The sequence below is a fragment of the Passer domesticus genome, chromosome 10 (genome assembly GCF_036417665.1).
Source record: "Passer domesticus isolate bPasDom1 chromosome 10, bPasDom1.hap1, whole genome shotgun sequence".
NCBI classification, from domain to species: domain Eukaryota; kingdom Metazoa; phylum Chordata; class Aves; order Passeriformes; family Passeridae; genus Passer; species Passer domesticus.
The window spans coordinates 32,150,887-32,176,860 of record NC_087483.1 but is presented as its reverse complement, the minus strand read 5'-3'; the positions used below and the strand labels follow the sequence as shown (position 1 = coordinate 32,176,860).

Below are 25,974 nucleotides of genomic sequence, written 5' to 3'. Positions count from 1 at the left end.
TGGGAGACGGCGTCCGGCCGCGCGGCGCCGGCGCTGGGCAGTGACGCACTTCCGGCGGCCGCGCGGAGGCAGCATGGCGGCGGCGGAGGCCATGGCGGCCGAGGCGCCCGCGGCTCCCGCGTCTGCCCGGGCGGCGCCGCTGCTGGCGCTGGAGCCGCGGCTGCAGCGCCAGTTCCAGCAGAAGGTGCAGCGGGCCCGCAGCAAGCGCACGGCCCAGGTGAGCGGGGCGGCGCGGCGGGGCGGGGGCGGCGCGGCGGGGCCCGGCCCGGCTGACGGCGCGGTGTCTGTGCCCGCAGGAGGAGCTGACGCCCGGCGTGGTGTTCGTGGGGCACCTCCCGCGGGGCCTCTGCGAGCCGCAGCTCCGCGAGTACTTCGGGCAGTTCGGGACGGTGACGCGGCTGCGGCTCTCCCGGAGCAAGAAGGTGAGCGGCGCTGCGGGCCCGAGCGGGGCCGGGCCCCGGGGCTGCCCCGGCCCTCGGAGCCCCGGTGGGAGCGGCAGGGCCGGCGCTGGGCACGGCCTTGGGCTCCTTTTTCCGTGAGTAAATTCCCTCCAGTGGGAAGTGCCGGAGCGCACCGGTTCGAGCTACAGCTGAAGTGCCACCCTTCTGTTTTAACTTACTTGTTGTGTTTGATAAATCTAATTTTTTCTCACTTCTGGGTTTGCTGTCGCGTTATAAACATGGAACAATGGAACAGCAGCAATGCAGGGCAGCTTTGTTTTTTTTAGCTAGTAGATACCTGTGAGCAGTTTGTTTTGTGTACAAATATGTATTTTACAAATAATGTCATGCCAATTTAGGACTAAATCTGTCTTTTAGGACTACATTGTGTTTTTCACAATTTTAGTGACCTCTGTGAAATTACTTGTGGTTATCTGAGATGGCCTATGACTTTGGAAGAATAAAATAACTTCAATAGAGCCCTTCAGGTACCAGAGCACAGTTTGATGTTTCTGCCCTGTCACTCGCAGACTGGAGGCAGCAAAGGCTATGCATTTATGGAGTTTGAGTCTGATGATGTGGCCAAGATTGTTGCAGACACAATGAACAACTACCTGTTTTCTGAGAGACTGCTGAAGTGTAAGTACGAGCTGCAGTGTAAGTCCTGTAGCATGCAAAGGAAACTTGTTATTTCAGTTACCTTTTTCAGCTGTAATCTTAGGGGTTTTTTAATGAAGTTTTGTCCCAGAAGTATTTTCTGTGGGGCTGAGCTGTTCATCATGTGTGAAGAACGTGCCCAGCAGGCTCTTGGTCACTGCTGCTGGTTTTTCCCTGGGCTGATGTTGCTCTCAGTGGCAGTGTAAGATGACATCTCAGGACAGAGTTGGGTGTGCTGGGGAGACAGTTCCTTTCACATGGACACTGCTTGGCATTTGTAACTGCTGCAGTTGTCGTCTGTAAGGTTGGAAAAAAGGAGGTTTTGAGTAAAAGACTGATGAAATCACTGAGTTCCTCAGTCATGGCAACAGTAGCACTTTGTAAAGGATTAGGAGTTGAGGTGTGTTGGTAATATGTGTGGAGACAAGAGGTTTGACTCTATTTCAGAAAGTTGGTTTATTATGATATATATTATATTAAAACTGTATTAAAAGAACAGAGAGAAAAGAATGATCAGAAGGCTACAAAGGACAAGAACAGAATGAATAACCAAATCCTGTGACTGCTCACAGCCTCGACACAGGTGGCTGTGGTTGGTCCTCAAGTGAAAACAATCCACATGGACCAATGGGAGATGCACCTGTTGCATTCCACAGCAGCAGACAGTTATTGTTTACATGTCTTTCTTGAGACTCCTCAGCTTCCCAGGAGGGAAAAATCCTAGCAAAGGATTTTTCATAAAATACCATAGTAACAGCGGCGTTGTTGTAAAACAATTCTGTCTGATCTTTCTGGATGAAGCTTTTAAAGTGTTCCACCCACCCATCCACCCACCCACCCATCCACCCATCCATCCATCCATCCATCCATCCACCCATCCATTCCCCATCCATCCCTCCATCCCCCATCCATCCATCCATCCATCCATCCATCCATCCATCCATCCACCCATCCATCCCCCATCCATCCCTCCATCCCCCATCCATCCATCCATCCATCCATCCATCCATCCACCCATCCCCCATCCATCCATCCATCCACCCATCCCCCATCCACCCATCCATCCACCCATCCACCCATCCATCCACCCATCCATCCATCCATCCCCCATCCACCCATCCATCCATCCATCCATCCACCCATCCATCCACCCATCCATCCATCCATCCCCCATCCACCCATCCATCCACCCATCCATCCATCCATCCCCCATCCACCCATCCATCCACCCATCCATCCACCCATCCACCCATCCATCCACCCATCCACCCATCCATCCATCCATCCCCCATCCACCCATCCATCCACCCATCCATCCATCCATCCCCCATCCACCCATCCATCCACCCATCCATCCACCCATCCACCCATCCATCCACCCATCCACCCATCCATCCATCCATCCATCCCCCATCCACCCATCCATCCACCCATCCATCCATCCATCCATCCATCCCCCATCCACCCATCCATCCACCCATCCATCCACCCATCCATCCACCCATCCATCCACCCATCCATCCATCCATCCATCCACCCATCCATCCATCCATCCCCCATCCACCCATCCATCCATCCATCCACCCATCCATCCATCCATCCATCCATCCACCCACCCATCCACCCACCCATCCATCCACCCATCCACCCATCCATCCACCCATCCATCCACCCATCCACCCATCCACCCACCCACCCACCCCTCCATCCCCCCTCCATCCCCACCCACCCCCGTTTCTCCCTCTGTGGCCGCGCCGCCCCGCGGTGCTGCGGCCGTGGCTGCCCTGTGTGTGCCGTGTGTGCCCGTGGCAGAGGGGAGCCGTGCTGTAGCCGTGTCCCGTGTGGCTGCAGGTCAGTTCGTGCCTCCCGAGAGGGTGCACGAGGAGCTGTTCAAGGACTGTGACAAGATCTTCCGGAAGCCGTCGCAGCCGGCCGTGCGCCGCTACAACAGGGCCCGCTCCCTGCTGGAGAAGGCCAGGATGACCCAGCGGCTGCTGCGGAAGGAGAGGCTGCTGCGGAAGAAGCTGGCTGACAAGGGGCTGGAGTATGACTTCCCAGGATTTGTAAGTTGGGCATGGCTTCAGTGAGTGTGTTAAGCAAGATGTGTTTGTAGGGTTGTGCTGAATGCGTGGAAATCGTGTGTTTTGTGTGGAACTGGCAAAAGAGCTGGAGCCCCAGGGAGGCTCACTTGTGTTAGGAGCTATTTGGAAGCAGCAGGAATTCAGCGTGGTGCTCTTGCTGGGCTGCACTCCATGTGCCTGTGTGTTTACTTGTAGAGAAATAACAAGTAACAGCAAAGGGCACATGTTCCTTTTCTTCTGTTGGTACAAGCAGTTGGATACTCTGTGGTTTGTACTGGAGGGCAGATCACCAAAGAGCAGAAGGGCTTTGGCAGAGTGGGGGTTTGAAGGCAGGTCCCAAGACCAGAACTTCCCTCCACAGCTCTTGCATATTCCTTCTCTGCAGAGTGCTTGGGTCAAGTACCTGAGTTGTGAGCAGTTAATGCTGTTTAACATGGAATGTTTTAAAAATGCACAGTAGCACGTTTTCTTGCATTGCTTTCAGTGTTTTTGTTCAAACCAGATCACCTCTGTGTCAGTCAGTTTATTTCTTTAAACCTACTTGCTGTAGCAAAGACTTTGTAGTTATGAAGCAAATCTATGAACTGTGACTATGAAACTGTATCTGTGAACTGTGACTGCATCTTCACACAAGTGTGTAGTGATCCACCTGATCTCTCTTGCTTCCTAGGCTGCACAGGCGCTTTGCAAAAAGAGAAAAAGAGTTAAAACATCTAAGAAGCCAAAACTGAACGTTTCTTTGAGCAGCCAGGTAAGACAGACCAGTCCTGGTGGTGACCAGTGCCACCATTCACATTGGGGCGGGTGTTTGAAGTCTTCAGCTGGCACCTTAATTTGATTTCAACACAAAAACACCTTAATATTGTTTCCTTGAGGGATGTTTGTGACAGAAGTAGCTCCTTTGAGATGCATTTGCACTCTGGAACGGGGGAGGGTGATAGAATCCTCGTGCTTCCTTCTGCTGTGAGAGTATTCAGCAGCAAAGGCTTCTGCTCAGCACGCTGTGACCAGCAGTGTGTCAGCCTCTGCTGTTCAGCACTCCCTTGAGGCTGTGGTAGTGCAGGGTGCTGGGCCAGGCAGGGTACATCCCCTCACCTCTGCTTTACCCTGGGACAACATGATCTCCTTGATGGAGTCCTGTTGGACAGTGTTTCAATGCCAGCCTGTTTTGATAAAAAGGGAGTTGAATTGCTGATACACTCCAGTGCTGTCTGTCCCCATTCCCATACTGTCCTGTCCCTCCTACCCTGTGCTCTCCTGGCACAGTATTTGGTGTTTAATGCCAGGTAAAAGTAGCAGCAGGATGAAAGGGAAGTTCAGGTCATTAGGACTGAGATTTGAGATATTGACAGTCTGAAAAGTCTGTAAGGCATTAACATTTCTGTTCTGTTTCATCATTGTTGTGAGTTGGGGGGTGAGTGTATGTTTGGGGATTTTTATTGTTACTGGGTTTACTTGTGGTAAGTGGGGCATGGCTGCTTGTGAGGAAGAGAGGATAACTAATGTATTCTGTCAACTGAGTTCTGAGGCCTTACTGAGGTAACGAAGCTGGGATGTTCCAGCTCTGTTGTAAAATTGAATGTGGCATTTCTGTATGCCAGTCTCAAATATATCCCTCACCCCCTGGCCCGTTGTCCTGATTATATTCCACTTGACTTTCATGATGCTTTGAGTCAGAAAATACAAAGTTTAGACAGCAAATGTGCGTAACAACACGTTAAAAAATGTGAATTAATTTCCATTTGCCTTTCACATACGCTTCTTTGAAGGTGACACTTCTGTCCAAAGAAATAATGTCTACAAAAGTAGCTAGTTATAAAATGTAAACAATTTTCTGAAGGAGAGCTGGAATGAGGTGTCTTGTACCACAGGGGCAGTGACGGCTTTTTCTGGCAGATGGCTTTGCAGTGAATCCTGTTTTTCTGATCTCTTCAGGATCCTACTCCAGTCTGTACTCCAGCAGTGCTCGAGCGCCGGAGAGCTGCTCGGATGGATGATGACACAGAGGATGAAGTGACTCTCAGGCTCCCCTCTGCCAGCCCTAAGAACGCTGTGCAGAGACCAAAGAAGCAGCCGAGGCAAAGGCCAAGCCGGAAGAAACAGAAAAAGACTTAAAATTTTTGTGACTACAGCCATATTTTTTTCAACTTAAAACTTGTTGAGGTGGAGCTTCTATTGGGTCTTCCCCCCTGGCTTGGTTCATCCTGCCTAGGCTGTTTCAGGCTTTCTTAGGCAAGGACTCTGTTCACAGATCCTGTCCCTCTGGTTTAGATATCAAGGGACATATGAAGATATTCTTGACTTTGTGCTCGCAAGTGCCTGTGCTGTGACACAGCTACAGTAGTCCAGAATCTTCAGTTAATTTTAAAATTCATTTATAGTGCTCACTGTTTGGAAAGAAAATGTGAGGCATCCATTCAGAGTTTGCTAATGCAAGCAACTGTATCTTAAATTTATAATTAATGACAGCTTATTAAAAAAAATTACCATTTTTCAACTTGCTTTGCTCTTGGTAATGGTTCTTCTGTTTAACTGAATGTTTGTGTTTTGTGAAAGTTCTCACATATTTTCACCAATTGAGGCTCTTGAGAAGATGCACCAATAATCAGAGCAGTCTGAGTTCTACTGGCAGTTCTGTGTCCTTTGTCACTGTGTGTGTTTCACAGCTTGCATGAAACCAAGGGTGTCTTCTGCTCCAGGGAGTGATAAGCACATTGAAATATTGTAATAACCAGGAGTGCAAAGGCAGGTTTTTGTCAGCAGTAGTACGAGTTCAGAGAATTGAGTGTAGCTTTTTGTAATGCATTAACATCCATTCTTGTTCCACCTAGCTTGTCATTGCAGATGGCAGATACTGAGTCCTGCTTGAACAGGCAGTTTGTGCAGTTAGAATTTGGATTTTAATTCAAGTCTGAGATCTGTAGAAATCGCAGATTGTGTTCTGTGCACATGCTTAGCCTTCATCTTTTGTTGTCTTAAACACTCTAATGCTGTTGGCTGCTGGTCGGCAGAAGATTTTAGAGGAAAGCCCAGGTGGTAATAACCAGCTAGGTAGGTGGCTGGCACTAATTCCTTGTCTACTTCAGTTGAAGTCCTGGCAGAGAAAAATTAATCTAAACCATTTGCCTTGTTGATTCTGATCTATCTGGCTTGATCACTGGAGTAATCATGGGATCATAATGACATTGTCTAAGTGACTCAGATTAGATCATTCTCCTTTCTTGAGGAAACACTTGGATGAGTGCATCTTCATATCAAATGCTTGTCACCTGGGGCAGGCCAGGGGAATCTCTTCACCAGCCCAGTGCTCACGGACAGTCCTTGCCTTTTAATGGAAGTGCTGCTGTGTCCATCTGCAGGATTCCTTCCCTGTGTGTTGATTGGTGTGAAACAGGCAGTGCTTGCACCCCAAACCCCTGGGAAATACACGCTCAGTTGAGGTTTGAGATACCTGGCCACCACAATGGCTGGCAGAAATTGCATGTCTGTATCTGATGTGCAGCTCTGAAAGACTTCTACCTTGACATCATACAGCAAAGAGCAGCAGAGAAGAAGCAAAATGCATCTGCCCAGAATAGACAGTTTTCTTTTGAAATCCATGTTCCTGACTTTGTGTTGGGCATATAAAGATGGCTGTTGAGTTAGGATGAAGTAGAAATGAGGCTGCGTTCCTCCTGCTGGCAGCTGAATCTCCTGACACCGGGGGGCAGCACGGCTCAGCTGTGTGGCCATGCCGCAGCACAAGGGTTCCTGGGAAACATCGCAAGGAAAGCCTCTCCAGGCAGCGAGGAGTGAGTGCCTGCACTGGTGTGACTCACGTCTCTAACACGGCTTGAGAATACATGAGAAACCTGATACTGATCTTAGCCAAAAATGCCCATTTCTGTGGTGCTGCCACAAATGCTCCTTCCTAGGCTGCTCTTTGGAAAACTTAGTTTATCCAGAGTAACTTCTCTGGTGCAGTTCCACATTTCCCAAAGCCTGAGCATCTCCATTCCTGTGCTTCCCATTCCAAAGCCTTGGCCTCCTTTTGAACATGGAGTTGGTTTCATTCCCACTCTGCTTCTGTTGCTGTGCTCCTCTCTGTGCCCAGTGTTCTGCCTCTCCCTGTGTCCACTTGCTGCTTTCTTCCACATTTGACTCAGTGGCTTCTCATGCTGCTTGCAGTGCCAGGGCTGTCCTGCCTGGCTGCATGAGCTCCTGCATGTCCCCTGCATGAGGGACTTTGCCTTCTGGAGGTCTCTTGGAAAGGTTTGTGCCTTTAAGCTAAACCCCTGGCTGCTGCTGGCTCTCCAGAGTCACATAGCAGTGTGAGCCCTGATGGGAAGACGTTCAAGAAAACTGCTCACAATAAGGGTTGCTTCCTGCTGTAATTTTCCTTTCCCTTCCTCTTGTTTTGTTCATCTTCCTTCAATTGAGATCAGCTTAGATGGCAACTCTGAACAGAAAGGAAGCAAAATTCCGTGTTGTTTGAGGAAAGCACAACAATACCCAGGCTACAGCAAGGAGCTCTCAGCAGAAGGCAGCTTTTCTTGGTGATAGTTTCTGTTTTTAGGCTGCCTGTGTTATTAATACACTGCTGTCCAGGGAGATGTACGTAAGCAGAAATTCAGACACCTGATACTTGCCAAACATAGTTTCCGTAGCAAGTGGACAGATGTGCTGTGTCATGAGTTATGCCCCAGTCCCTGCACTGATTTTTATTTCTCATTTCTCCAGTAATTTGTTTGCTCATCTTGGACAAACACAAACCTCCTGGCCACTGATTTTAGGGCAGGCTCCAAATTGTTTTTACTGGGATGCTGGGAGTGTTGGGGCTGTGGTTTCAAGGCATGACTTGCAAGTTCTCTGCCTTTCAGTTATGAGTGACTTTGTGGAGCTGTTTTGCTGAACACTCATGTATGTATTACTGTTTGCAAGCCTGAGAAACTTAGGTGCTAGCCAAGCCTGCTAATTTACACTCATTTATTACAATTTCTCTGGTTTGGAGGAGGGAGCAGGGTTTTAGAGTGCTCAGCATTTTCTGGCACAAGAAAGACTGGAAGTAAAAGAAGAATGGGGGGTAGAGAGGGTGGGGGAGAAAAGCAGAATTGGCTGCAAGATAGAGGGAAGGAAGGAATGATGAAGGCAATGCTCACCTCTCAAGACAAAGATACTGGTGAATGTGGCAGGGTTAGACTGCTCAGAATTAAAGATGCAATTTTATGTTTTCCTACTTGTTTTGCCTGTTGGATGTGCTGTGGGATGCCCAGGCTGCACGGAGCATAAGGAATGTGCTGCCATCACAGCCCAAGTGCTGGTACTTGCTCTTGAGCCAAGTGAAGGAGGAGAGCAGGCAGGGCAAGTGACACTTGCTCTTGCCAGGACCGAGCCTGTTTGCTTGCATACCTGGCTTTGGGAATGGCTGCAGCCCCGGGCAGCGAGGTTAAAACCTGTCTGCAAATGGCTCGTGGTGCAAGGGAGGACTGAGATGGCTCTGAGGGGTGACGTGCTCTCCTCTCCGACTAACCAGTGAGGCAGAGAGGAGCTCCAGCAAATTCCCCTCTCCCAGCTTTTCCTTCAGAGTGCTGGGGAGCTTGGCTCTCACTTTGCAGTGTGATGCAGCTGGCTGGGCTGGGCTGGGCTGTGTGAGGTGCTGTGCACATCCCTGCCTGGGCAGGGTGCTGCACGTGAAAGCTGCAGGTAACAGTGAATGTGATCTCCATTATGTGTTTTCCAGGAATATCCACAAATCCTCTTGGACTAGACTCCTTCATTGTCCAAGATGCTGTTCAAACACATCCTTGTCTCCCGACTTTTCCATCTAACCCCCAGATTCTTGAAATGTCTAACTCTAGGCAGCAATAATCTGCACTTCTTAGCCAGAGATATGCTGGGGACCACCCCAGGGTGCTGCTGGAATGGTGGGGAGGCCATTCTGTGTGTCAGGCTGCTGCTGGCACTGCTAATGCAGGCACATCCCTCCCTGCCCGAGGGCAGCAGCTGTCGGAGCAAGCTGAGGAAATGGTTAACTGTGTGAGTGAGATTTCCTAAAGTGAAACATTTTCTTCCATGCAGGGTGCAGCAAGGCCTCTCATCACTTCTGACACCCAGCATTAATTAAACATATGGCAGGAGCAGAGATCTTGGCTGTCCTGGGAGGCTTGGAGTAGTTACACACCTGCATGTCTGTGGCCGGTAACCATGCGGTTCTCCTGTGCTGGGAAAGGAGAAGCTGCAGAGAAGCTCCTACACAAGTCTTGGCTCTGTTCAGGGAAGAAAATGCTGGTTTATGATAGACCTCGAATGTGTTGTTGAAGAGAGGCAGAACTGTGAGGACTAACTCTGCAGGGCTTTGGGACAGAGAGGTGGGGCCTGCAGTGAGCCACAGGCACTGGGCTCGCTTCCTTTCCCTGTCTGTCCATTTGATCCATCACATGGAGACTGCAGCTTGGCCTGGATTTTAATCTTGTTTTAAAGAATAGGAAGGAAAGAACAAATCCCATTTTTATGATAGTGATTTAGGAAAGCCCTGTTCTTTTCTGTGTGTTTTTCCAGTGCTGACTGAGAGGAGCCTTGGTGAGCAGATGTGGAAATCAGGCTGCTTGCTCTGCAGTGAGGCATTGCTGCCAGTTTCCCACAAGGGCTTGCACAAACTCCCAGTTTGCTGGTGTATTGGTTTCTTTAAAACAAGCAGGGAAGTAGAGCTGCTTCTGTCAGGGTGGCTTCATAAGGCTGAGAGCGTTGCAGCATTTTGAGGGTGAAGGCAGGACTTGCCTCTGCTGTGTTTGCTCAGTTAGTGTTTCTCACACAAGGCAGCCGTGCAGTGGGGAGAGAGCAGGGTGTGTGCCAGCTGTGCAGCAGCAGCAGCAAAGCTGCTTTGTCACCTGCACTATTTTTATTTCTGTTGATGTGAGAGCTGGAAGGGCCCTGGTGTGATTTTCAGGTGCTGGACTGCATTTACAGGTCTGCCTGTTAGAAGAGGGTTGGGTCCATCTGCCCAGAGGTGATGGCAGAGGGAATGTAAGACAAATCCATAAAGTTTTCCTTCAGCTATCCCACACAAAGACATGCTGTTTGTGGTTTATTAACAGGGCAGTGCTTACAGTGTGTTCTATTGAACTATATCCTTAAAAAAAATTCCAGGTTGGAACTGCTGGAGCTTTGTGACTGGTCTGGCAGGAGCTGTGCATGTGCAAAGGACTAGCTCCAGAGGCACTATGGATTCTCCCAAGGCAAATGTGTCTGTTGGTGTAATGTCAGTGCAGCTCCATCAGATGAATCACAGACTAAGTTTTTATCCTGAGAACTACTACCTCATCTTTTTTCCCCGATCAGCTCATAATTTTACAAGATTAAATCCTGCCTGTTAATATATAGTGCAGAATCAACCAGCTGGTTGTTAAGACTCATTTGGAGTTAGTGATTTGGACACTTGGGATTGGGTGGGCTGCCAGTGTATGTTTGCTGTGTTGCCATTCAATGTCAGCCCTCCCATTGCATTCTGTAAGAGCTTACATTAATTTCAGTAGAAATCTGCATTTGGGGTGAAGGGTGACCTAATCTTTAAAAAGGATCTTAATCCACTTAGCCTCTATTGCAAAGCTCAGCATTTTTTCCTTGTCAGGAGCAGACTGCATTCCTAACCTTGATGTGTCACTTTCCAGTTGGCTTAATATTTGGGTGAGGATAAAAGGAAATGTTTTTCAAATATTGAAAGAACCCATGCTGGTAAGGTATGTGCACGTGCAATGTGCAAGTATTAAAAAAAAAGGAGATATGAGCATAATTGTGTTTGGATGGTGGAAAAAAGATAAAATAGTATCAGCAGATGACTACAGAGAACAAGCACAGGAAGAGGTAAATCCATGTGAAACAGTGTAACTGGCAAACAATGAGGGAAGCGGAAATGGGGATGAAATGTCGTTTAATGTAAATTTAAGTGCAAGACAAAATAGAACTCTAGTTTGACCTGTAAATGTCTCTTCCCAGAGGCCTGAGGGCAGCCAGGAAAAATACAGTCTGTGATGCAAATATAAGACCTGCTGCCCATGCCTTGTAAGGCCAGAGATGATCTTCCAGGCTACTGCATTAAAACTAGCACAGCTCAGAAAGCATGGAAAACTGTTGCCAGTAGCCTGTGTTCAGTTTTGGGGGGTTTCAGCTCAGGCTCTGGTCACAAAACAAAGAACGCCACAATTAACACTAATTGGTACCTTCCTTGATGTTTGGTCAGGGAGAATGAACCATTCCCTGCCTTCCTGGAGGCAGTCACTCCAGTCCAGGTCAGGGAAAGAAGCCTGTGGGGATGTCACCTGGCTCACAGGACCTTCCTGCCAACGGGAAATCTCAAATCCAACCCAATTCACACTGCCTGAGGACTACCTGCTTTGTACAGGATGTTTCTCCTTGGGTGGCCAAATGTCTGCAAGGAGTGAGCACACGTAGACGAGCCAGTGTGCACTCCATGGCCCTTGAAGCCATTTGCTCATTTCCCTTTAATCAAAACCTTCTGCTCTTGTGTTTTCTTTTCTGTTTGGTGACTGAAGCGAAGCTTCATGTGCCTTCACGTGGAGTTAAGTGGGTCAGTGGGATGCTTTGTTCGTGGCAGCTCTCACGTGGAAAAAGTCCGACGCAAAACGCTGAGGCTTGGCAGGAAAGTGCCAATTAAAGATAGCGGTGCGGGAGCACATTGTGTCAGCTGAAAGTGCTCAGATCTGGGGCTGTGACAACTGCCATGTGCAAAGGGAAGAACGAGGAATTATTAAATTTCACGTTGATCTGAAGTACTTGTGCTTTCCCTGTCTCAAGTGTTGTTCTCATGCAGCATGGACGAGGAGTTTACTCCCTGTTTCCCAGGTGAGTGAGGGGTAGAAGAGGTGAGTCACACAGGGACCTGTGCCAGAGGAGGATCAGCAGCACTCACAAGTTGGGTACTTGGACTTCACCTCATGTTAGCCCATGGTATTTGTGCCAGCAGCAGTCCAGCCTTCTCCTCAGCATGGCACAAGGCTGTACAGGTGATGTAAGTGCCAGGAGATGGCAAAGGGAGAGATCCATTGCTACATGAGTCAAGTGAAGCTGTTCTCCCCCTTAGCCATGTAAGCAGTCAAGTTGGGACAGCACATAAAGGAAACGTGGCTAAGTCTGCATAGCAGTGTGCTCAACTCTAGGAAAGCAACCCAGGGACAGCCAGGCTTTGACACTGCTGTCCTCTGCTGTTAAGGGCAGCTACATCATCATACTGTCATTCATAAATAAAAACATTTCTCCCTGAAGCACCAGGCTCTCAGATTCCTGAGCAGATGTTGTGCAAAAGGGCCCTGAAGGAAAGGGGAAGAGCAGGTCATTCAGGTATAGTCAGTGTTTCTGCTGAAATAGTCCATCCATCTGCTTCCCACTAGTTTTACTGATATGTTTTCATTTGAATGAGCAATGTTTGTAATTGAAAGCTAGACTATCCTTACATTTCTATATTTAAAAAAGCTTTCTGACTTTGTTTTGCCCTTACTTAAAGCTTTTTGTGCCCTTGCTGCAGATGTCCATAAGTTCATGTCTTTTTTCACCTTGCAGATGAGCTGTGCTTTGTTTTGCACGTGTATAAGCACACAGCTCCTTGTGTCCAACCTTTCTCAGCAAGCAGGGAGCAGGGTACTTTGCAGTGGACTGATTAGAGAGATGCCTGCAGCTTCACTGGGAACAGTATCCTCTCAGGAGACTTTTCCACTGCACTGGTCTCTCTGTTTTGGAGACAGGTAAGTAAATGGAGACTTTCAGAAATGAGAGCATAGTAAAAAGTATCTTTTTTAGGTACCAAATGCCTGCTGCTGAGCCACTGGTAGTGAAGGCCTGGTCAAGCAGTCTCATGTGATGGCAGCAGCTCCTCCAGTGGTTTCTCCAATTTCCTCCATTTAGAGAGTCCTCTCTGCACCCCAGGATGAATTCCCAAGGGCTCCTTAGCAATAGCACAGTTAACCATAACTTTGGAGAAGCTGAGGTATCCCTGCAGTCTGGATTCCATCCAGAAGCTTAGATCTGGCTGCCCTTGGGGTATCCTGCCGTGCCTTCACGGTGTTTCCATGGGGAACTGTCGCCGGCCATGGATGTGCAGCTCTGTCACAGGCGTGCCAGAACTAATGCAGAGTGATGGCCCTGGGAATGCTGATGGATTGTGCCTCAGAATCAAGAGCAGAATTAAAGAATACTGAAGATTGATGTTAAGAAACCTAAAGACCAAGAATCACAAGAACACTTTCACCTCCTACTTTTAAAAAGCTGGAAGAAAACCTGCAGGTTGCAATGTATTTTTGACTTCTTCTCCTAATGAAAACAAGGCTTATGTGACCAGTCTGTCTGTCTGCTTCTATTCAGCTGTCAGGCTAACCCCCTCCTTTTCCCTTCTCAGTGTTTAGGGGGGAGGAAACAATCTCAAATTTCATGAGAATAGAAGAGAGAAATAATCACTGCCAGCCTCGGGGGAAGGCAGCAGGGAGCTCGGGTCTGGTGTGATCCCTTGTGATGGAGGCCTGCCCTTCCATCTGCACTGGGATACAGCCCTGGAGTAACCCACCTGCCACCGTGTCCCCTTGGAGGGGAGTGGCACAGGACACACAAAGGAAGGTAGGGCTGCTGAGAGAGCAGGGGGATTAGAGGGACAAAGGACACAGACCTGTGAGAAGCCAGGCATCATCAGTGCTGCTGCTCGTGGAACAATGTCTTGAATATAGGCATAAACTGTTCTAAAAGTCTCTGCAGGGAGCAAGGAAACAGTCATGTAGTAACAGGAAAAAAAATCCAAATATTAGAGATGATTATGTGACAAATTTATTTTTGTGCAGACTTTACATGCTTTAAAATAAAAATGTGAAGAAAACGCATAAAGACCATGTCCACAACCTGCCAGTTGCACAAGGCAGCTTCTAGGTTTTGTGCAGTTGTTGTCCCCTGAAGCCTTCCAACAAAAAAGAGAACAAAAGTAATATTTTCTATGAAGTTTTCCCTAGGAAGGGAGAAAAAAAATACTTCAACCTATGCCAGCTGCATTTCTCAGCATTTCTTTACAAAGCTTTAGGCTGCCAAAACAGTGAATGTAGAATCACCAGAAGTAAGAATCTATGAAAAAAGGGCAAACATACAATTATATCAGAAGGCAGTTTTGGGAGATTTCCAAAGTAAATGCTTCTTCATTGTAATACTGAAGAGAATAAATTTACAGCAAATGTGAGACACGCAACAATAAGTGTGTGATACAAAGTTATTGATTTCTTATTAAAACTAAACAAAATATTGCTTATCAAAATTCACCTAACTTACTACTATTCCGTTTTAATCTCATTTTGTTGCTTAAGATGAGGAAGGTATTTTGGGAACAGAGCAGGAACTATCTGGATTCTCAGAGAGAACTTTGCCTGCAGTTCTAGCAGATCCAAAGTGGGGTGATTGGTCCTTTGTTAATGTACCCACGATCTCTGTCCTCAGCTGCTGTTGGGAGACTGCAGAACAGGAGAAGGGCAGAACACTGGAGGAGTCCTGTTTGCAGAAGAGCCCAAGCAGGGAGGGGAAACACTCAGCAGGGGCTGTGCTGAGGCAGAGCTGTGGTGTCTGTGCTGTGGGCAGTGCTTAGCCAGTTAGGGCTCTCAGGAGATTAGCTGCTGCCTGGGGTGAGAACCATGGTAATTTCTAAAGCTGGTTTGTAATCACCTGCTTTCAGTTCACTCAGACCTGGCATCCTTTTAAGCACTGATATCCCCAGCTTTCTCTTGCATCTGTGCAGCCTGTTCCAGACTGCGCTCGGCCTGCACCGATGGCTTCACCCAAAGCAGCAGTTGGGTATTGCTCTGCAACCTGATGGCAAAAAAGAACAAGCTGGAAAATCTTGGATTATTGGGAGGGAGCATGCCAGAAGTCACTGCTGTGCCAGAGCTGTGAGCCAAGGAGAAGGGCGTTATTATTTCATGAAGTTATGAATGGAAATCGATCCTTTGTTCCACATAGGATGGCTCAGGCTCGGTGCTCATTGGGAGCTGCAGTGTTATGGAGCCAGCTGCCTTCACAGCACAGGGGATGAGGGCACAGAGGGTTTGAGGGGACATGGAGGTTCATTCCCCACATCCAAAGGGAGAAAGCAGTCATGAGCCCAGGGAACAGGATGGCCGAATACATGGTGGTAAAGAGCTTCTGCACAGGGCATTTATTTCCCATTCTCACCTCAGTTATAGAGTGGGAGTACTGCAAATTTTTCCATGAAGGGGAAAGAAGTAGTTGCTTTTAAATGCAGCTTTTAACTCAGGTTGCAAAAAACAGACATGGAGTGGGTCTAGTGGGGGGGCAACAAAGATCATTAAGAGACTAGAGCACCTCTGGTATGAGAAAAGGCTGAGAGAATTGGGGCTGTCCAGCCTTGAGATGGCAGAGAGGACTTCATCCGTGTGTATAAATATCTAAAGGGGGATGTCAAGAGGATGGATCCGGGCTCTGCTCGGCGGAGCCCAGCAACAGAAGAGGCAACAGGCAGAAACTGATGCGCAGGAATTTCCGCCTGAGCACGAGGAAGAACTTATTTATTGTGCAGTGACCGCGCACTGGAACAGCTTGCCCAGAGACAGTGTGGATTTCCCTGGCTCCGGAGCAGGAGGCGGGGCAGGGGTCCCGCTGCCTCCCGGCCGTGCCGCGGCTGCTCCGCGGGGCCCTCACGCCGGCCGCGCCAGCCCGGGGGCTCCCCCACAGCCTTCCGGCCTGCCCCGGCCGGAGCGGCAGCCGGGGGCGCGGCAGGGGCTGGAGGCCGGTCAGCGGGGACGGGGCCGCGGCATTCCCGGGCACAGGAGTGGCATTCCCGGGCACAGTGGCATTCCCGGGCACAGGAGTGGCATTCCCGGGCACAGGAGTGGCATTCCCGGGCACAGTGGCATTCCCGGGCACAGGAGTGGCATTCCCGGGCACGCGCGTGTCCGCGCTCCCGGGCCCGGCTCCCGAGCGGGCGGGGTCGCCATGGCGACCGGTAACGGTCCCCGCGCATGCGCACGGCGCGCGCTGACCTCACCGCGGTACCAGCGGCCGCAGGGCGGCGCCGCGCCGGCGCGCGGGGCGGGGCGGGGCGGGCGCGGGCGGCGCGTGCGCGCTGGGTGCCCCATTCTTCCCGTGGTCAGCGGGGCGCGCGCGGCCATGGAGCGGAGCGGGCGCCGCCGCCGCCGGCACTGAGGGAGGGAGACGCGAGCGGGAGAGGCGAGCGCGTCCGCCCGGCCCCCGCCCCGCAGGTACCGCCCGCGCCCGCCCCGCGCCGCGCCCGCGGGGGGAAAAGCGGCCGGGGGGCTTTGTGTGCGGTGCCGCCGCCGGGTGACCGCGGCTCGGGGCGGGGCCGACCCGTCCGCGGCACCGGCCGGGAGCAGCGCGGTGCCGGCTCCAACAGCGGCGCCGCTCGGGGAGGGCAGGGGAGGGCGGCCCGGAGGGACCGGGGCTGCGGGGGCTGCCGGGCCTGGCGCGGGGCCGCCCCCCGCCCCGGGGCCGCCGAAGGGCAGGGGTCCCGGGGGGTCCCCGCTGGAGCGGACAGCCCGGCCGAGGGAGACGGAGAGAGACGGAGCGGCGCGGGGCTTTGCCAGCGCCGGGGCTGCCGCGCTCCCGAAAGCACCGTGTGCCTTGGGTGGGTTCAGCCCTTGCGCTTGGCCCCTTTGTGCACGTGCCGTGCTCTGCTTCGTTTGCTTCTGGCTGCGTTTGCAATGGGAGTTGGGTCAGAACTGCGAGTTGGTGCGAAGGGGTGGGCTGGTCATCTGGGCAAACCCTGCAGAAACGCTTCAGAGAGGTACTGGGTCTGAGTAAGTAAGATTTAATTGTGCGTGTTACAGGCCTGTGTGGGCTCTGCACAAGGTATTTTTAATGTTATATGTCTAAAGATACTGGTGAGGGAGGGATAGGCTGCCTCCTTCCCCAATACCCTGCACGGCTGCTTGAGAGGGATGTGGGAAGCTGAGGCAGGATAACAGGCTCAGGTTGTCTGGGAAGCCTGTGGTGGAGCAGCACAGAGGCTCCCCAGGTGTGTGGGTTTTCTGACCAGTAGATTTCTCTGCCCCATGCGGACTTACTTCATATGTCAGTGTTTCATAAAGGAGGCTGGGGTTAAGTAAAGCAGCATGTGCCAAGCCAGTGTTAATAGGGCAGGGATGTGGTCTCTAGCCCAGCACTTGTGCCAGCATCAGAGACAAGTATGTCTTAGTCCAGTTTGCTGCTGAGCAGTGTAGCTGCATTTCTCTATCTCTTTTGAGCTGTTGCATCTCTGTTCTGTGGTCCTCTTGATGCTCCCTGGGCACCCTTGAGGAGAAATCAAAGTATTGTCGCTTGACACCTGGAGACACAGATCCATCATTTAGATCAGTAGTGCTTAGATCTCAGAAAGGTGTTGGAAGTGCAAGTATTTGTTTCCCGGTGGGATTCTGAGTTGGATTTAAGAGTTTTGCAGCTGGAGAAGGGATATGTTTGAGAACTTGCAGTAGGAGTCAGCTTTCTCTTGAGTAAAGGACTACACCCAAGTGCAGAGTGGAACTGCAGTACTGTCATATTCAGGGTCTTCCTTGTCGTGGCAACACAGCTTGCTGTATGGAGCAAGCCTTTGTGCTGCATTCCTGGGCTTGGCAGAGTTGAGCATTTGCTTGTTTTCTCTGCTGAGCCCTGTCAGTGGGACTGAAGCCTGGAAGTTACGAGAGGGGCAGAGGAATGACATGGGTGATTCTCTCTGTATTTCATAGTCTCACTTGCTTAATTTTTTTTAATTGTTGCCAACATAAATAGATTTTTTTTTCATACTGGTGCCTGCAACATTCCTGTGAAGTCCTTAGAATTTGTCAAGCAGCTTCAGAACTTTCTGTTTCAAGAAGAAAAATGCCGTGGTGTTATACACTTCAGCCTTGCTTCACTTAGCTGATAACAAGCGGTGTTAAAAGTGACAGAGCAGCAGATTTTAGAAGTGGAAATGTTTCTCTGGTTCACGTGACATTCCCCAGAAGTACAGCTGGAGAGAGTGCCTGTGACTGAATGAGTTGGTCCTCCAGGCATCTTTGAAGTTCTGCAGGAATCTTGAATCTGTGCTGCAGCTTAGGTGTTAAGAAAACTGTGTATTTGAACAGCAAAAGTCAAACTGAAATGAAATTTCTCTGTTTCTCCCATATTAATCAATCCTTCTCTATCCGCCAGGCAATTTGGTCAGGGCAGTTGGATGTTAAGAGGATGAGAGTTTGCAGCAAGTCTGGCCACTTCTGTAGTGATTTGCAGCATCCCAGAGGAGGATGAGGGCAGGATGTCCTCTACAGAGGAGCCCTCAACAACCTTTGTGTCAGGAGCACAGAGAGGCTGGACACAAAATGTTCAGAGGGATAAAGCAGTGACCTTCCCTGCATGTACCTCACAATTTCAACATTCACATGGATTTCTGTGGGAGTAATGTGGCTTTGAAGCTTGTGGACTGCCATTACAGGTCCCTTGTGGCCTCAGATGACTTTGGATCAGGCTCATGTGTCATCCTGGGTGTCTCATTATCTCATGCCTTGCCTAGACTGGGACTGGAAATCCTGTTGGTGTGCCGGGATGGGGCTTGCTGCTGTTTGTGCCTCCTTGGCTGGCAGTTGTTATTGAAGCTTCTCCTGGATTGTGACAGTGCCAGCTCACCTTGGAGCAGTGATTGCCAGTGCAGTGGAGAAAGTGCTGGCAAGTATAGAAAGGTCTGTCACCTAAGCGAGTAAAACAGACTGTCTGTGTCTATTAATTTCCTCAGACTGCAACTTGGGTAAATTGTAAGCAGTCTGACTGTGAGGAAGGGGGTTTGCTTCTTTCTTTGATGAAGGTTGATGTGACAGTGATGTGCAGCTTTAGCTCTACCTTGCTGTTTGATGGTGTCCACTTCATGTTGTGCTTCGCTCAGTTGTTCCTTTTCCATCACTCTGTACCATGTTAAAGCTTGCATTATGTGTTTCTTTAGAGCTCATTCAGTGGTTTGGATCTTGTCCATTGGACCAACCTGTTACCAGTTCCCAAAGCTATGTGAAAGCATGGTGTGAGCTGTTTATGAGCTTTGCAGAGTGCCATACTGAGGAGCTGAGCACATACGTGTTCCGTGGCATTCTGCACTGCACTGCTGTCTGGCTCTGTCATGCATGGGACAGTTCACTGTCTCCTCTCTTTGGGAGCATTAGCACTCTTACACCTGGAAAAAAAGCCACACCACAAAACCCAAATGAACTGGATGGAGTTGTAACTGTTCAAGTTGTAGAAGGGCAATAAATGGGTTTTGTTGGAGAGGTTGCAGGTGCTCCCCGAGAGATTTGATCTCAGTTCATGGTTAGTGTTTGAGTTCATGTGGCTTCCTGTTCTGCCCCTTAATCAAATCTCTGCATGTTTGGCTCTGCAAGGAGGGAGATGTCCATTCTGCATCCAGAAACAAGTATGCCAAGCAGGAGCCACAAAATTAATTATTAGGGAAGCGTCATCATCATTAGTTTATGTGAGTGGGAAGATTTAAAAATCTCTAATTTGTTTCCACTGCCAGCAGGATAACAGACTAAACAGCCTAACCAGGCCAGTCCCTGATGCAGTGTTTTAGTATTTCAGGCTTAGTCTGTGGCCCTTTCTTTACAGTTTGTGTTTAGATACTTCAGATTCCAGAAAGCCAAATTTATATTTAAACAGCAAAAGTCAAACAGTAATTTGCTGAGGTAGAAATCTGATCAAAATAAAGTCAGATTTTGACAGGTATTTCAAAGTGCTGCTGAGCAGAAGGGAGGAATTGCAGGTGTGTCTCTGCTTGTTATATGCAGGTGGTTTCATAGGCCAGAAGCTCCCTTAACTTACTGACAGAGACCAAGAAAATAACCTTTTTCTAAAGCTGTTGACTTGTAAATGCTGCTGTTGCACCCCACAGCCAGTGTCCCTTGAGGGTTTGCACCCAAGGTTTGATCTTCTGAATTATTTTCCTGTTCCAGCCTGTCATTTTACTGTAAGCACTTGTCTCTCAAGTACTTCCTTCCGGGGTAGTTCTGGTTTGGGCTTTCACACAAAAACTGACTCCTGTGTCACTAGCCGTTATATATCAGTAGGAATAGCAAGGTTCTGGAGGACTGGAGTAAGAAATTTATGTCAAACCCACTGCTCTCTTTAAAATTCAGTTATTTGGATCTTATACCAGCATATGATAGTATCAGTTTTTTATTTTCCCAAGGTGTTCTCACCCTCAGTTACCACTGCCACTGGAGACTTGCTTTAGAGTGACTCTGGGAAAGGCACTGAATTTCTACCCCATACTGCATATAAAATAGGAAGGTGGTATTATACTACTTTTTTCTTCAAGTGATGTACACAAAGGAGATGCTTTCCATCTTCAGGACTGCCTAAATTAGTAATCTTAGCCTGAGGGACTTAAATCATTCACAATGCAAAGAGAAATTACGAGATTCAGATGTTCTGTGAAGCCACTTGTCATGCCAGCACACTGCAAGTGATGATGGCTCACTGCTCTAATTCTCAGTAGCGTTCTACTTCCAAACCTTGCTGAGCATTTTACCCACAAGGCTACAGGTGAAAGTCTCTTCTTCCCTTGTTTTTTTTCCAGATGTTCCTATGTTGCTGCTGGATTGTGGAGGAAAGGGTGAGGATGTGACTGGAAAATTTTGTCCTGCTCTCCTAGTTGCTGTGGAAAGGGGGCTGATGACACCTCCATTCTTCTGGGATGCCAGACAGCCCACTGAGGGGAAGCTTGTGCACCCTTGGCTAGGTCACCTTGCAGAGCCAGGCTGGAAGTCATAGAGCCAGTGCTGTATGGTTTGTGTGCCAGGGTCCCACAGTGTCAGAGCTGCAGGCTCTGAGATAAAGTTAGATCCCTAGAGTAAGGGACAGGGAGGATATTTTCATACACATAAACTCAAAACTCAAGGACTGTTCTCAGAATTAAGTGTGATGATGATAGTCCCCCACCACCACTGGTCCCACAGCCCCTAGTAAGTTGCTTGTAGTATGTTTCCTTGGAACCATGAACTGAGATTTCTGCAAGAGGGAGTCTACAGAGAGCAACTCCTGCCTTGTAGGATTTTGAGCTGCATCTTGGCACTTGAACTGTTAAAAAGGAAGGAGACCTTGAAAGCTCATTTTAGACTTGTCCTTGTCTCAGACAAAGTTAAAACCAAACTAATTTCAGAGAGGGGTTGTATTAGGAAAACAAAAGATGTTAAAGCTCATCTCATTTTCTACCCTAGTCTGGAAGGGCTACTCCCAGTCTGCAAAGTGGTTTCATTAGGGGGGGGTATTGGAGTCACATTGAGGTGACCTGTGAGTTGTCTTGATTTGCTGCAGCTTCATTACTGAGGAGATTTATTTGAGGATTGTTGCATTGCTGAAATTGGTAGCTCTGTGTGAGGTGTTTAGTTACCCAGGCAGCAATGTAAACCTTCAGTGGAGGCATAAGAATTTCTGTTATCTGAAGCTTATCTCTCATCTTACCCAAGCTAGGTAATGCAACTTTCACAGCCAGCATCTGGCCTAGAAGGTTTGTGTATGGGGAAGAAGGCCATAGTTAGCTTAAGCCCTGGAAATCTTTCAGCTCTCTTCATTCTAGAAATCTGCTCAGTTTTCCTGCTGGCAGTGGAGTTGTGCCCTGCTGCAGGTTGGTTACTGTCTGTACATTTGAAGATGAGCCCCTTAACAGACTCCAGCCAAGTCTGAAGACCAGCCAGTATTTAGCAGAGTCCTAGCAAGCCTCCAGCCAGACCTGGCTCTTGTAAGGTTGAACTGCCCGCAGCAGTAGAGACTTACACTGCTTTAGTGCACCTGGTGCTGTGGGAAGATGAAGAAACTCTCCTTTGAAGACCTTCCTGAAAAAGAAACTGCATCCATCTAGGCAGTGCTTTCTTATCAGCGAGGTTGGACTGAGAAGTGGTGGCACTGGCACTGTCTGAGGACAGTTAAAAGTTACTGGATGGGGCGTGGAAGGAGTGCATCAAGTGCCACCAGAGACACTTGGTACAGGGAGATAAGCACGGGGCTGTCCCACCAGCTAATTAGAAAAGCATGAGTTGTCAGTCTGGAAATCTTAAGATACCATCTTTGGATTAGGGGGAGGCTCAAGTACAGGGCAGCACTAATTACTGATTTAAAACAATCACAGTGATTGTGTAATATTCCCTGTCACTAAAGAAACATTATTACCTTCTTCTGGATACGGGTGAACAATGGGGAGAGCCCATCTGTCAGTTGCTTGGTGGGTGTTTCCTACAAACTCCCTTTGGCTCCAGAAAAATGTTGCTTTCTTCTTCAAGTAGGACACTTGATGTGGTACTTGCCACCTCCTTCTCTCAGAGTTAGAACAAGTAGGAACGCTTTGAGCTGCTTTGTTCACGGCTGCTTGCACACCCGAGGGAAGAGCAGGTTTGATTGAGTGCTTGATGATTGTAATACTTTGTAGAGGCCTGACACCAGTCCCCTCTGGGGAGGGTATAGCTGTCCTGGTGGAAGCAAAAATAGAGAAGTGGACAGAGGGCTGAGAACTTCCACCCTGCAGAGCTGCAATTTGACACTGCCTTGCTGACGAGATCTCCACTTGGTCTTTGCTGCACATGGTTTCCACATGCTGTTCTAAGTGCTCTGAATTTCTTGCCCAAGGGGGCTTGGCTGGCAAACCAAGTTAGTTATGTTTTTACACTGCCCACCTTGCAGAAGTGGTGGACTACTGCAGGTTGGATGTCTGGTTGCTTTTATATTTGAAAAAATTGCTCCATTTGTCTAGGGTGGAGATCTCCTGAAGGATCTGAGTTCAGTTGTTGACAGAGGTCTGTTGAATATACCTTAAACTAATTTTAAGCTGAAGTGACTGCAATTATGTCCTGAGACTTGTGAAGAAGGAGGCTTGTTGGTACTGTTGTGTTGCTGTGTTATTTCTACAGATGTTGGGCTACAGCTAACCACATGCACAAAAAAAAGGCACCAGAGGAGTGTGGTCATGTTTACAAGTTGGTTACAAATTAAGCTCACTGGCTGGAAGTTGAGAGATACCTTCAGGAAGATGACTGGTTATTGAGTGGTGCTGGCTCTTGCCTCTGGTGATGTGAGTGGCAGCAGGAGGCTTGTCTGTGCATGCTTGTGTCTGGAGCTGTTGTGTTGGAACAGTTGTCTGGGGCAGTTATGGACTGCATTGACTTTTTGGCAAATGAAGATGACAGTGAAACATGACAAAGATGATAACCTGATGTCTAGAGCAGAAGACAGTGGAACATCATTTTTAAAGTCAAATAGTTATATTGGAAGACTTCCCAAGGATAGGCAGGACACCAAGACAGTAATAGTGCATTTTTTGTATTCTTCATGTTCCCTTCCTTGCAAGAGGAAGAAGATTCAAAATTTCCTGTGAAGTTATCCTAAGATAAAAGTCTTACTTGAGAATTGCAAATTATGCACTTTCACTTAGTCTGAGGTTAGGGGTGTTCTCCTAAGTGCTGAAAAAATTGTCTTAGGTACCCAGTTTAATATTGCCACAGCATCTTAGGTAACAAGTATTTCCTTATTACTGTTTGGATTAATTTATTTTATGTGTTGATCCAGTTGCTTTACTGTGAATTGTATCAGCTTTTATGCTGTTATGATGGTAGTATCTAAGCTGAGTAACTTTGGGCTGTTTGATCTTTGTCAGCTTTCCCCTTTAAATTCCTCGTTTTGAGCTCCACAGTGGCATTGAAAATAAACCTGTGTATAGTGGCTTTCTCCTGGATGGCTGTTGATGGAAAATTTGGGTGTTGTGAAGCACATAGTTTTGATGGCTGATTAGTGAAACAAAGTACTTTTTTTCAATGACAGAATTGGGGTAGCTTTTTCTCCTGGATTATTTTGTCTATGTGTTGAGCCTAGCCTGTCTCTTTGAGGTCAGACTACAAGGCTTGGGAGGATTGGACAAAACCCTTGCTCTGGAGCTTATGCTGGCAACCCTTCTCAAAACTTGGAGGAGCTCCAAACACAGGACCTGTGCCACTGAGTTAATAATATTGAGTTCTGCATGACTGTTCTTCTGTGGGAAGAGGTTGTCCTCAACATCCCCAAAGTTGTTTATGTCTTGTAACACTGGCTACCCAAAAAGTCCAGGTGTGGACCACTGGGGCTGAGAACTGTGGCTTGGTGTATTTCAAAGCTTATGTGGGGAGCATCTGCCCAGATTGGAGACTTGATGGGATGCAGCAGCCATGTGCTTCATTGTCTGGCAGGTTAGTTTTTTTGTTAGTGTGGGTCTTGTTTTTCTCAGGTGGTGTTTTTTCCACTTCCTCCTTTTGAGAAGAGGGGAGTCAACAGACTTCCTTACATGTGTAGGATAGCTTTTAGTTTTTTTTTATAAAAGTGCTAGTTAAACATCTGTTAGCTGGTAGATGCAAGCCGCACTGACCTTTCCTCTTGGCTTCCTATTACTGTTTCCCCAGGATTCTAAGATGTTTCTGGCTCTTTTTCTCCATATGCATTTGATAGCAGTGCCATAATGTATAGTGGATCTTTAGACTACAGTCCTCAAGGTTGTGACACAAATTTGTTCTTCTGTAGTGCACCATGATTTTTATCCTATGCCTTCCTTCATGTGTTTAGTAAGCAAGGAAAGTGGAGAGAAATTTATTTACGTTGGTTTGCTTTAAAGATTGTTTCTTTGCTTGTAGGCAGAGACTTACAAACTCTTTAATGAAAACCACATAGAAGGCAGACCTGAAACTTTGAATACTCATTTCTCATGGCAGTATGGCCAGCCAATTGTTTCTGGATGTGTTGGGACATGCCTCTGTGTGATGTTAATAAAAAATGGCTATTCTGTGGTAACTAACACTCATTCACACCCTTCTGTAATCTGAATTTTCAAGTTTAAGCAAGTTCTAAATTTCCATTTTAAAAGCAGTTAGACTTTCTTCACTATCTATCCAGTTTAACAGAAGAGTTCCCTTTTGAACGTGTGTGCAGCTTCTGGAGTCCAGAACAAGCTGCCCAGCTAACTTGAAGGGTTTCAGCTAGAACGTGGTAGCAGTTTAATACCAGTCCCTGTCCCTTCTCCAGTAGCTCCATGCTAGAGAGGTGTCCAGTGAAATGCTTCCCTACTGTGTGAAAATCCATCCACTGGATAGTTGGACGCTGCTGTGTGTAAGACTGTCTCCCTTAAGTGGAGTGTCTGCAGCACAGGGCAAGACCAGCCTGTGCTGGAGGGCAGGGCAGGGGCCAGTATTCAAAGCTGCAGACAGGGAGACCTGAATGAAAGCATCTGCTGTGCTTGTGCAATTGTGGAAGTGGCTCTGGTTTTGTGCCTGTGCTGCCATGGAGAGAGTGCCATGACATGAACCATTTTTGGTTGAGGATGGGAGTTCAGAGTGCTTCTTTCAGATTTAGTGCTAAAGTGACCAAGTGAAAAACTGTAGCATCAGTAGAAACTGCAGTAAAGAACACAATACTTCCTTCTAGTTTGGAACTTTATTTTAGAAAGAAAAAAGATGTTAAGAGTGCTGATTGGAGGGGGTGTTGACAGTCTTAGAATTTAAAATCAAATCCCTCCTGAGGTGACTTGAAACAAAATGATGGGAGTTTTGTGTGTCCTTGAGATGGTTTAGATTGGGGTCACAAGCAGTAATCTGGCACAGCGCTAACTCATAACTTGAGGTGCTGTGTGCAGCAGCAGCCAAGGCTTCCTTGCTGCTCTGGGGATGAGGTTTTGCTGACAAGGAGGGAGCTTAGTGTACAAACATGAGCAGTCCCTTCTGGCTGAGGGTGGCATTTGGTTGAGGTGAGTCCATTGGTTTATTGAACCAGTTTTGATGCCCATCAGCCAGCAGGAATTT

The 25,974-nt window shown here is 48.3% G+C and overlaps 2 protein-coding genes across 2 annotated transcripts in view; both read left to right on the top strand.

Moving 5' to 3' along the window:
• The first annotated feature begins 50 nt into the window (after window positions 1–50).
• NIFK (nucleolar protein interacting with the FHA domain of MKI67) lies at window positions 51–5,675 on the top strand. Its single transcript, XM_064434989.1, has 6 exons — window positions 51–217; window positions 297–422; window positions 971–1,079; window positions 2,949–3,160; window positions 3,849–3,929; window positions 5,114–5,675. The coding sequence occupies exons 1-6, from the start codon at window positions 74–76 to the stop codon at window positions 5,291–5,293; spliced, it is 852 nt and encodes a 283-aa protein (XP_064291059.1). The 5' UTR covers window positions 51–73; the 3' UTR covers window positions 5,294–5,675.
• Window positions 5,676–16,253: 10,578 nt separating this feature from the next.
• The window catches only part of CLASP1 (cytoplasmic linker associated protein 1), a 168,242-nt gene continuing 158,521 nt past the window's right edge, over window positions 16,254–25,974 (top strand). The window contains exon 1 of the mRNA XM_064434988.1: window positions 16,254–16,410. The gene's annotated coding sequence lies outside the window, so the exon portion shown is untranslated. The remainder of the gene's footprint in view (window positions 16,411–25,974) is intronic.

Coding starts and splice junctions, on each gene's coding strand:
- NIFK (XM_064434989.1), top strand. CDS start 74: ATGGCGGCGGCGGAGGCCATGGCGGCCGAGGCGCCCGCGGCTCCCGCG. Junction 423..970: donor GGCTCTCCCGGAGCAAGAAG/GTGAGCGGCGCT, acceptor TGTCACTCGCAG/ACTGGAGGCAGCAAAGGCTA. Junction 3,161..3,848: donor AGTATGACTTCCCAGGATTT/GTAAGTTGGGCA, acceptor CTTGCTTCCTAG/GCTGCACAGGCGCTTTGCAA.